This window comes from Gigantopelta aegis, chromosome 3 (genome assembly GCF_016097555.1).
Source record: "Gigantopelta aegis isolate Gae_Host chromosome 3, Gae_host_genome, whole genome shotgun sequence".
Lineage (NCBI taxonomy): Eukaryota > Metazoa > Mollusca > Gastropoda > Neomphalida > Peltospiridae > Gigantopelta > Gigantopelta aegis.
In genome coordinates this window covers 75,543,838-75,556,287 of record NC_054701.1, presented here as the reverse complement: position 1 = coordinate 75,556,287, position 12,450 = coordinate 75,543,838, and the positions used below count along the sequence as shown (strand labels likewise).

The following is a 12,450-nucleotide window of genomic DNA, read 5'->3' as shown; positions in this document are numbered from 1 at the left end:
TATGAATTAATGTTTAAATACAAGTCTTGATAGTGCTACCTGTAATGGACTATTTTAATCTGTCTTTACCAAATTATTTTTAGTTAAAACTGAATCCATTTTTTATGGCCAGTCATATGCAGGTGCGGATCCAGGATTTTTTAATAGAGGGGGCCCAAAACCCGTTGTAATTTAAAAAAAATAGAATTTAAGGTCCTTGACAGGTGGACAGGATAACTTTGCATTGTTGTGTATTCTGTAATATATATTGTTTCACCACAAATTATCAGTGCCCCTTGGTCCCCCGCCTGAGTCCACACCTGATATGGGTTATAACTTAAAGATAACACATATTTTACCAGTTTCATATTGATAGATTTTATTCAATAATTGATGTTTTTCAGTTTTAGTCTGAGGATTTTTTTTTTAACAATTTAGTCTGTTTTAATAATAAATTGTTTCAATTCTGAAAATAACATTTAATGTAATTAGATCAATCATCATTCATCATGTAAAATATCTCATTCATCATGTTTTACATATTATCTAATGGTTGTATATAGATTTTATTCTTACTTTTTATACCAAACCTAAATCAAGTAGTGAAATATAACACATTTCATCCACAATATGTAGTTGAATACATGTATATAATACATTAATATAATCTTTTAGATGGTTAATAGTGGCATGTCATACAAATGTTGCAGGCAATAATATAGATATTACTGTATGATTGTGTGATATATATGAAGTATAAACATGTTTGTAAATTGTTTTATTTAATTTAAGAATGAGAGACGAGATGAAACATGTTTTACAACTTAACTATTATAACATAAATAAAACGTTACTTAAACACCAAGAGGAGAAGTCATCAAGATGGGGGGGGGGGGGGGGGGGGGGGGGGGGGGGGGAATAATTTTAACGCTGTGTAATTAGCATGTTATGAACTGGTATTGTAGAGGCTCAGAATTGACTGAATAATCAAACATGCATATGGCTTACCGGTACTTTTATCAATGCTAACAATAATATGCAATTGCCAGTGGAAGAATATACACTGACGTGTAATTTAAGAACAGATGAGACAGTGGCTTCAAGGACCTAAATCTTGACCATTCCATGAAAATATAGTAATAATTTTGTGTGGGTTTTTTTGGTCTGCAATTGGTTTTTTTACAAAACAAAATTAGCTATCTGGACATGGTCCAAAACTCTAACTCCTTCAATACCAACCATGACAGCAGTGAAGAGCCCGACTCTTTAAACTCTGCCTTAACAAGACTTAACAGGCAGTTGCATACTAGCTTTTGATGTAATTAAAATGCTGTTTCATGCTCACTTTGTTACCTATTTCCTATATATGCTGTATATATTTTTGTGGTGTTTTGTTACTTTTTGTATATAATTTTTTATTGTTGTTTCTTTAAAAAGTGCTGTTAAATATGTTTATAATGGAAATATCACATAATTATGCCAAGTACCCAATATGGCTGATGTATTGTTTATCGTTTTAAACTTCATTTTGAAATTAGTCCATTTCATCTTGCCATCTGCATGAACACACTACTACCTGTATTTAAATCACTGTTAAGAACAAACAATTTTTTTTAACAAATATTTTTTTTTTTTTATTATTATTTTTTTTTTTTTTTATTATTATACTTCATTCCCAGTGGTAAAGTGCTTGCCTGATGCCCTGTTGGTTTAAGGTCGATCCCCATCAGAGGACCCATTGGGCAATTTCTCGTTCCAGCCAGTACCCCATGACTGGTATTTCAAAGGTTGTGGTATGTGCTATCTTGTCTGCAAGAAGGTGTATATAAAAGATCCCTTACCACTAATTAATGGACAAAAATGTAGCTGGTTTCTTCTGTAAGACTTTATGTCAAAATTACCAAATGTTTTACATCCAATAACCAATGATTAATAAATAAATTAGTGGTGCAGTTAGGCAAAAACAAACTAACTTGTTAGACTGGGTTTATATTTCAGTTTTAATTTATCAAAATGATGGCCATCTACTTTAATTTAAATACTGTTAAATTTTGCACAATGATTTTTCTTAATTCTAAATGTTAAATATTTTATAGTTGTATTTAGTCTAAATATTTAGTCATTGTATTTCAATGTCAACATAAAACAAAATGTTACATAATCATTGCTCTCCAGTTTAATGTAAAGGACTCTTTATTATAATTGTACTTATGCTGAATGTAAAACAACTGTCATGTTGTACATTTTATGTTGTTACAAAAAAACAATGCTGTCATGTTCAAAGTAATACAATGTAATATAGTGTTTACTGTGTGTGTACAATGTTTGTAATGTAATCAAAAGGTATTTAGTTGTATTATGCAGGTACTTAGTGATGTGTGATCAAAGTAATACAATGTAATATAGTGTATTACTGCTGTCATGCCTAAAGCTAAAGGCCTACCAATATGAGAGCTATGGGCTGATCAAACAGGTACTTGATGATGCTCAGTTCATGGTTCACATGTGCACACAGATTGCTGAGGATTTTTTCACCTCACTTGCTCATGAGGATAATATTGATTGTGTGTGATATTTTTTGGCCAAGCATGGTAAAAATCTCGTGTGACTTATCAGCTGAGCATACTTCACCAACTGACCAATGCAAAATGGTAAAATTTCATCATTGACATCATTGTGACTGTCCTAAGCACTTTGTGTGCAGTGAAATTGCTATTCATGAGCTAACAACTGAGCAGAAGGTCACCGTTAAAGGTTCGCTCAGCTAATAGCTTTCATATGTGGTAGGCTTAGGATAGTTTACACTTTTATTGTATAATATTAAATTTAATAAATCTTAGTAATGTTAGATCACATATATTACTAATATGAGTAAATCACATACTTGTGTGTGTGTGTGTGTGTGTGTGTGTGTGTGTGTGTGTGTGTGTGTGTGTGTGTGAGAGAGAGAGAGAGAGAGACAGGGAGGGAGAGAGAAAAAGAAAAAGAGAATTGGGAGTGTATGTGACGTGTGGGTGTTTTTTGGGTTTTTAATGTAACAAAAAATAACGAAAAATAGTAATATACACATACTTGTTTTAATTGACATATTCATACTGATACTAGAATCAAATTTACAAAGTCTGGTTTTTTAGTTGCACCTGCAACTGCTTGTATTTACAGTGCTTAAAACATCTGTGTTTTAAAAAAACAGGCTTTGTAAATTTGGTGTCTAATGTTTTGTGTTTTATCATACAAATTGAAACAAATAAATTAAATGATGATCTCGGTATTAAACTGTTATAATATTTTATTACATATTTTATATCTACCTGTAGCATTAATACACAAATTTATATGACACATTTTGTCTTTTCACCAATGCTTTAACAAAGAATATCTAGAATAAAGTACATTTATCGCAAAAGACTAGTGTAGTCCATTTAAAACATTAAAGGGACTGACTACTTTTTAAACACTTAAGGCATATTTTTCACCTACACCCTAGTGTCAGCCCGTAAAAATGGACAGTAAGTGTGGTTAATTTACAAACCTGTAACAAATTTGGATACAGCAGAATGAAACAAGAGTCTGTGATGTTGAAATAGACTTTAAAATAGACTAAAACGCGACTCCATAATTGTTATTTCCCAGATGCACATGTATTTTTTAAAATATGGAAAATGCATTTTGTGGTATTAGAAACACCAGGATGACCAAAAACACTTCGGTTATACAGAAATTGATAATCTAAACAAATTATAAGTAATGTTTGATTTCAGTGATCATAAATGGCTCTAATAGTGAAATATATGCTGTAGTGTTTAAAAACTAGGGTCTGTCTGTTTAAAACTTTACTTGCTTTATCTTCTTATGCAGAAAAAAAAAAACTTTAGAAATAAGTTCCCAGTAATATAGAGGGGATTTATATGCTGCAATGGTGTGTCTGTGCATTTACAAAATAATTTGACATACCTGTCCAAAAAATTTTCCAGAAGCAATACATTTTTATTCTGAACGTGCCTGCTATTGTGTTGGTTGTAAAACATGTTCCTCATAAAAAACAGTTGGCTTAAAAAAAACATTAACATGTAACAGTCCAGTAATTTAATTCAGAGTTCATTATTAGCTTGGTTATTGGTTTATTGGCCACCTACATGTCCATGCATAAATGTGCTACTGACTTTAAGAAAATAAAATAAAATATCATTATTCATGTACTGTTTTTGGAACGGGACGTAGCCCAGTGGTAAAGCACACACCTGATGTGCAATCAAGTCTAAGATCGATCCCTGTTGGTGGGCCCATTGGGTTATTTCTCATTCCAGCCAGTGAAAAGGTCATGGTATGTGCTATCCTGTCTGTGGGATGGTGCATATAAAAGATCCCTTGCTACTAATGAAAAAATGTAGGGGGTTTCCTCTTTATGACTGTCACAAATTTCCAAATGTTTGACATCCAATAGCCAATGATTAATAAAGCAATGTGCTCTAGTGGTGTCATTAAACAAAACAAACTTTATTTCATATACTGTTTGAATTGGACGTCCTGGGCAGATTCAAATCTTTAATGATGTGACATGAATGCAATTTGTCCCTTAATTCACCATTATAACATTTGAAAGTAAAAGCATGTTATTTTTTTTCAGATCAATTTATATTCCCATTTTCCTACATCAGCAAATTTTATTACCTGTAAATCATTTACATTTAATTCTTTAAGCATATCATCCGAAAATTGTGCTGGGTGCTTTTAATAAAACTGCCTGGATGTTAGTTTAATACATGTGTAGATATATAATTTATTTTATTATATTCAAATGTTTAAATATACTGTTCATAGTTATTACATGTACCTTCATATTTAATTTTTAGAGTATCACGTAAATAACAAAGATTAGCAAGTTCATTTCATCGGGGCATATAATTTTCATAAAACATTCCATTGACAGTAAATCATTATTACATTAGGGCTTTCTAATTCTAAATTGTATTCTTTTATTTACATTATATGTACAGTTTTAATTATTTTGTCAATAAATATTTACATTTGTATATACATGTTTTTGTTTTTGGTTTATTCGAGGCATTTGGTGAATATACTCTATTCCACCTCTGCAATTCTTACTACAGTTGATATTTATAAATGTATTTTTGGGGGGATGGAGTTTGAGGGGTGGTTGTGGGTTGTTAGTTTTTATGGTGTGGTGCTTTCGTTTTGTTGTTGTTGGGGGGATTTGGTTTTGGGGTTATTGTTGTTTTTTTTGGGGGGGTATTAATGGGATAAGGAAGAAGCATTTCTGGGGTTAGGGAGAAAGATGATACATTCAGTTTAACATATTTTAATTATTTGAGTTTGTACATCTGGGTCCTATACCAGGGCTGAATCTAAAACACAAACATTGAGGGGTGGTACTATGCAAAATACAGTTTTTTGTGGGTTTCAAGTTTTTACATTTAAGATGGAAAGTAAAATTGCAGTGAAGTTGATTATCGGGCGTACATGCATTTTTATACGACATTTGCTGCCTGCTCTGTCAATTGCGAGCCTTATTTAGAATATCAGTGTATGACATACAGTATGTATATTCAGTGTTTTTATAGTCGTCTTAATGCTGCAGTCTTTGGGTTGAATCTTATAAATATCTTACAACTGCACTTTTAATTCATTAGTGTGTCTTCACTATTAAAGTTGAAGATTTCTCAACGACTAACGTCCGTGAAACGTGTGAGACGCAGTGTCTCGCAGACGTGTTGAGTTGACGAAACAAAAAAAAAAAAAAAAATGTTTAAGCTTTTCCCTTTTCTCACGTTGACGTGTGGTATTACAAATGCACACAAAACATTTGTGAGTGCTGTATTTTTAAATATAGGTTCATTTCTTTTGAGTTGTTAGAAAAATATTGGACTATTTGATTCAAGGAAAATTATATATGTGTGGTATGAAACCGAGGTAGATTTAGGACTTTTACAGTGGTAAAAATCGTGCCTACTTTTAATTAATGATTTCATAGAAATCTATGAAAATCAAAATTAATTTTTTTTTGGTTTCATAATCAGTCGAAAGACTCATCACCACTTTGTGTGTAGTACTAGTAGTCCACACTGGATTTTACCTATCAATAAATCATAGATACAAAAAATATATATATTCTAGAAAATATAAAGTATGATCTAAAACAAATATTAGAACGATCACAAATACGTTATAAATATAACCACTGGTATTTTAATGAAGAAAGTGTATTTAATATTTAGTCGTTAAAAGGCAGAGTTAGCAGCCTCGGTGGCGCAGTGGTTAAGCCATCGGACTATAGGCTAGTAGGTACAGGCTTCGCAGCCCGGTACCGGCTCCAACCCAGAGCGAGTTCTTAAGGGCTCAGTGGGTAAGTGTAAGGCCACTACACCCTATTCTCTCTCACCAACCAACAACTAACCCACTGTCCTGGACATACAGCCCAGATAGCTGAGGTGTGTGCCTAGGACAGCATGTTTGAACCTTAATTGGATATAAGCACGAAAATAAGTTGAAATGAAATGAAGACCGAATTACTCTGCATACTTGGAACGGTCTCTCAATACAAGGTTATTTCGATGTTTCGTCGAAAGAGAAATTAAGAAAAAATACTGCCACATACAGGCTACTCCTATTGAATAAACAGCAAGCAAGGTATCTTGAAAAAAGCACACACTGCTTAGTGGGAGGGGTCACAACCAAAAATGTATTTTGGCTTATATAGTAAAATATACAATATTAGTTAATGTTTCGTGCATTGGCTCACAGGTAGTTAAGATAAACGTCTCCGGCACGATATTTATTATTGTGATGTTTATTGTATTCAAAATGTTAAAAAACGGACCGTAGATGTTTACCTTGGTGAACTAGCTCGCAGGATAAGTCACCCACAGTGGACTCCGGTTTTCCTCACCCCAATTAGTGCTCTACGACTGGTACATCAAATGCCATGGTATAAAGGTCTACTGTTCTGTCTATGGGAACGAGCACATATAAAAGATATCTTGCTTAAATGTCGATAAAGAGTATAGTAGCCTAGCTATCTTAGCCTATGTGCTGACAGCGTGTTTCCTGTCAAAATAACCACGTTAGTCATCAAATAGATGTACATGCAATTTGAAGTGTACCACGGGGCCGTTAAATCAATATTCCTTTCGTTTCCAATTTTGTCATCTGTAGTCTAACTATATGTTCTATCGCCATCTATATCAGAATATTCTTTGTGTTCAAATTCTGGACATAAACATTAGTGGGACATACCCTAGTTTTTAAACACTAACACATATTTTTGAATATTAGAGCCATTTTTGATAACTGAAATCATGCTTTACTTAGATTGTATGATTTATGTTATCAATTTCCGTACATTCGAAGTGTTCTTGGTCATCCTGTTGTTTTTAATATCAAAACATGCATTTCTCATATTTTTAAAAACGTCTGAGAAATAACAGTTATAGAGTCGAGTTTTGGTCTATTTTTAGAGGGTATTTGACCATTTCATTGACTCATGTTTCACTCAATTCTAACTTTATCGAAATGTGTTACAGGTTTGTAGATTAACTAAACTTAGTGTTAATTTTAACGAGTTGAAACAAGGGTTTGTCCCTTTGATTTTACTAGCCATTTACAGTAGATCTTAAAGGGACATACCCTAGTTTTTAAACACAAGGCATATTTTTTACTATTAGAGCCGTTTTTGTTAACTGATATCATACTTTACTTAGATTTTATTGTTTAGATTATCCATTTCCGTACATTCGAAGTGTTTTTGGTCATCCTGGTGTTTTTAATATCACAGAATAAATTTCTCATATTTTTAAAAATGCATGTGCGGCTGAGAAGTAACAATTATGGAGTCGAATTTTAGTCTATTATTAGAGAGTATTTCACCATTTCAAAATCACAGACTCATGTTTCACTCAATTGTAACTGTATCCAAATGTGTTACAGGTTTGTAGATTAACTAAACTTTAAGTGTTAAATTTCACGGGTTGAAACTAGGGTCTGTCCCTTTAAATAGTTTGCTAGACTACATTTATAAAAGTTTAATTCCAACTTGAACTAATTAATTATGTATTCATACACATTTATTTTGGTTTTATATTTTGAAGCTGAACGGTACCCCCAGCGTGTGCTGTTCCACGTCGTGGGTTTCCTTGAGAGGTGCTGAGGTGTCGGTACTTTTAAAAATCCGTAATTAGCCGAAATGTTCCGAATACATTTCTATTCTTTCCGGTACATTTTACGAATAGTGCCGATATTGACAACTGGTGCCCGTAGTTTTTCATTCCCGTGTGACTCCTAAAGTGATATCAGTCTACGATTGATAAAACGAAAGTTATTTTCCTGGTTCACGTGATTAGGCACCTGAAAACCTGCCGTCTTGGCCTAATCACATTATGATTGAACTTAAACATTCATTCAATTTACTGGTATCAATTAACGCATATTTAGCTAAAAGAAGAGAAGAATTGGGACGATCTGGTAAATTATAATAAGATGATGGTGTTAATTTTAGTTCATAAAAATAAACTCGAGTGCATTTACATTCGAGTTTATTTTTATGAACTAGTGTTAATTTGTGCTTATAAAGTTATAGGGTGGGGTTGTTTTTGGGGTTTTTTGGGGGGGTTTTGGGGGGTGTTGGTGGGTTTGTACGTGCGCGCATGTGGGTGTGCGTGTTCAAACAAACTTCATCATTTAAACCTTTAAGAAAGAATCCATGAAAAGTGCTGTCATACGATGCAGGTACATGTATACACAATGTCGTAGCCAGGGAGAGGGGTCTACGGGGGCCATGTCCCCCACCCCAATCAAACCTTAAAAAAAACCTATTAAATTTTATAAAATTATACATACATGGGTTGCCCCCACCACTATATAAAATCCTGGCTATTATCGATGTAAAGGTATTTAACATCAAACATAGGATTGTTGTATTAGATTAGGAATCTTTGACTACCATTTGTTAGGCAAAGATTGCGCAATATTAATATAGATTGTTCTCTGATGGTAAGAGAGCATGATAACTGTCCAAATGTCCATCTAGCTCTTTTACCGTCAGAATACTCAGACTATATCTAGGTCTGTGGATGTCACTGTCAGTTTGTATTACTAAAAGGCAAAAGTTATTGTGACACACAAAAGACAAAGATAATTGATGATAAGTTTTTACTGTCGTGTATGAAACGTTATAACATGGAAAGAGAAATGTCCGAAGGTATGGAAACGAGCAATAGTCCATAAAAAGGGCACACCTGCCATATGCAAATGAGCCACATCACTAGAGGGGGTCCAGAGCGAAGTTCACACAGTCAGTAGCGAGTGTGTCCACCTTGAGCATTGATACAGGCCTGGCATCATCATCTCATTGAGGACACTAAAGGCTGGAGAAAGTTCCTGGGAATGCCATTCCAGATCTGAGGAAGGATCAGCCTGAGTTCTTGCAGTTTTGTTGGCGAGGGGTTGTCACGGGTGGTTGGCCGCTACAGGGACGGTCCCTGACCTGGTTATTTTGTTGATATCGTTGCCATGAGGGCCATATGGTGTTTCTGTGGATGTTGAATTGACGTGCGACATCACGCTGCAAGGTCCCAGATTCAAGCATTCCCTGACTCGCCATCTGTCATTTTCACTGAGGCTTGGCATGATGAAACTGCATCAAACAGTTCACTATTGGTGTTTTTTTTGACTTCTGGACTTCTGAAGGCTGCACAGAGTGGCAATGATTTGCGACTGAATGTCTGGCCTTTTATGGTGAACACTGGACAGGATGTCTCCCGAATATTCCACGTGTCTTGCACAAAGCATGCAATCGCTGCAACAACTGCTTGGTTGCATTTCTTTGAGCTGTTTCATGCACATTTTCTCTGGTTTACATCCATAAATCCATTCACAAATTTATTACTCCAAACAATCTATGTCACAATAACTTCTGCTTTTAGTATACTTGTGTAAACGAGTGCGCACACATTAACATGTCTCATGTATTAGCACAAATAATTATACTCTGCCTTTTAATTAAGATCTAGAGGGATATTTGGCCTGTTATAAAAGAGAGTAATTATAACTGTCCAAATGTCTGTCTAGCTTTTTTACCGTCGGGATACTCGGGCTAACCTAGAAACTACTTTAGAGTTATCTTAGTGACACTGACAAAATTGTGTTTGATTTTTGTTTTACTTGTAGATACTGGTACCTTGAAGCCTCGAGTTCTGACACAAGAAAAGGACGGGATAGTAATCTACACCTGGAATGACCTGGTTGTTTCTCAGTCCAAGGTTACTAAGTCTGTTTTCCAAGTGTATATCAGGCCTGTATGTGTGATATCTGGATGGGGGTAAGGCAGTGGCATACCTAGGGTATGGCAGGTATGGCATGTTCCCTGGGAGCCACTTGAAGGGGGGGGGGTTCCACTGAGCAGTTTCTATTAAAGTCAGACTGTATATCTAAAAGATGGGTGTCAGATGTTTGGACAGGGGTGCAATTTCAGTGCTTGGTGATGGGGTCACAGTCTAGTGGGGGCACAGTCTATTGACAGGGGCACAGTCTAGTGCTGGGGGCACAGACTCTAATGGTGGACAGTCTAGTGGGGGCACAGTCTAGTGGGGGGGGGCACAGACTAGTGGAGGACACAGTCTAGTGGGGGCACATTCTAGTGGGGGGCACAGTCTAGTGGGGGCACAGTCTAGTGGGGGCACATTCTAGTGGGGGGAGCACAAGCCATATTTTTATCTTTATTACAGGCCTCTGAGAATTAAAAATTTGCATACACCATTTATAAGTGAAGGTATTATGTTTACATTTCAAAGCAAAAGTTAAATAATTTTGTCCAGAATTCACACCATTATGCACTTTAATACTTTTTGTTTTTGTTTTATATACAGCCTGACAGTAGTAATCCTGTAACTCACATTGGACTTTATGATCCCACCTCACAGCAACATAAGGTAACTTTTTAAATTAGTTTATGATTTTCTTAAAATATTTTCCTATCAAAGATTATTATAGTTTGTCGTATTACATGCAGAATGCTAGAGGTGAAATACGGGTGTTACTTGTCAACAGTTGTGTCAATAATTTTTGTTGTCTGTATTACATTTTCAAATTTATTGTGGATTTATGTTTCTCAGAAATTGTAATAGTGCAAGATCTACTTGTAGCCTAAATTTACCTCTAACCCTGAAATGTTTTGTGACAAATTAAACAAGTTTTAATTTTTCGAAAAGGTCCAGAAATTTATTATGAGTGCTTGTCAAAAGTCCCCTAAAATGCTCTGCAAATTGTTTATGTTGTTATACAATGTTCGAAATAAGCACTAGTCCATTTGTCCTGACAAGTAAAAATCTGCTCAGACAAACAAATGTACCTTAGTGGTTGTCCAGTGGACAAGTAAAAATGTTCAACGCAGTTTAATTTTAAATACAACAACCCATTTATTTGGAAAGTGTCTGGTGGACTAGTAAAAGATTCTGCTTAATATTACTATCACTGTTATAGGTATCTTGAGAATTGGTATTGGTTGCTAATGTACCCTTTTTAACAAACTTTTGGGATTGTCTTCTAATGTATTTTTCAGATGACTTTTGATCAACAAAATCATGGTTCAAATCTAAAGCTATTTATTGCAATTACAGCAGTTATCCAGCGTTCCTGTTTGATATTTATATTTCATATAATTTTGCAGGTTGTGTGGACGTACGATACCAAAGTGAAGATTGTGTCATGTTCTATTAATCAGAACAAAACATTGCTAGGTATTTTGTTTTCTAAAAATTTAAGAACTGTAATTTCCTGCATACCAGTATTCCCGTCAGACTATACATTTTAAAACACCTGAGAATATATACCACCTATGGACTATCTGTTAGTGTGAGTTCTGGGACTGTTTCTGTTTTCCAAGGCTAAAAAGAAACATGCTAGCGATTAGGGCCTCCACAAGTCCAACATTTTAGACTCGAGTACTTAAGGGTCAAACTCGATCCAGACTCGATTACCCGACACTTACACTAGATGATAATGACACTAAGGGAAAAAGTCAAATAGCATTATGCATCTTAATTCCAGCGCTGAACATGGATGCTCTGTCATGCTATTGTATTGAATTCCACACATTCAAATTTTGTTTTCTCTCCATGTCTTATAGCCCTATAATGTAACTTAAGCATATGGCAAAATGCCGTAAAAAAATAAAATTAAATGAGAATGCTCTTCCTTGTACGGGTACTCGAGTCCTGTGAATGGACTTGAGTCTAGCTAGACTTGACCCGTGCCCAAGTACTCGAGTACTCGTGGAGACCCTACATAACGCTTGTTTTAAACAGACTGTTGTATAATGAAACAAAATCAAACATATAATGGTACATCAATATTTATTTTGAAAAACACCAGTATTTGAAAAACTCAAATTGGTGGGACTTACATGAAAAATATAGTTCATTAGCAATCAGCTTATATGGTACATGGGGTTTAAGCTGG

General features: G+C 34.7%; 1 protein-coding gene across 4 annotated transcripts in view; it reads left to right on the top strand.

Moving 5' to 3' along the window:
• The first annotated feature begins 8,289 nt into the window (after positions 1–8,289).
• Positions 8,290–12,450, top strand: part of LOC121369088 (gamma-secretase-activating protein-like) — a 50,767-nt gene continuing 46,606 nt past the window's right edge. For all 4 annotated transcript variants that reach the window (XR_005957557.1, XM_041493937.1, XM_041493935.1 and 1 more), the window contains exons 1-4: positions 8,290–8,457; positions 10,162–10,253; positions 10,860–10,922; positions 11,660–11,729. Coding sequence is in view for 3 of the 4 variants with exons in the window: in XM_041493937.1 (XP_041349871.1) it covers positions 8,373–8,457; positions 10,162–10,253; positions 10,860–10,922; positions 11,660–11,729 (310 nt within the window). In the remaining variant the exon portion in view is untranslated. The remainder of the gene's footprint in view (positions 8,458–10,161; positions 10,254–10,859; positions 10,923–11,659; positions 11,730–12,450) is intronic.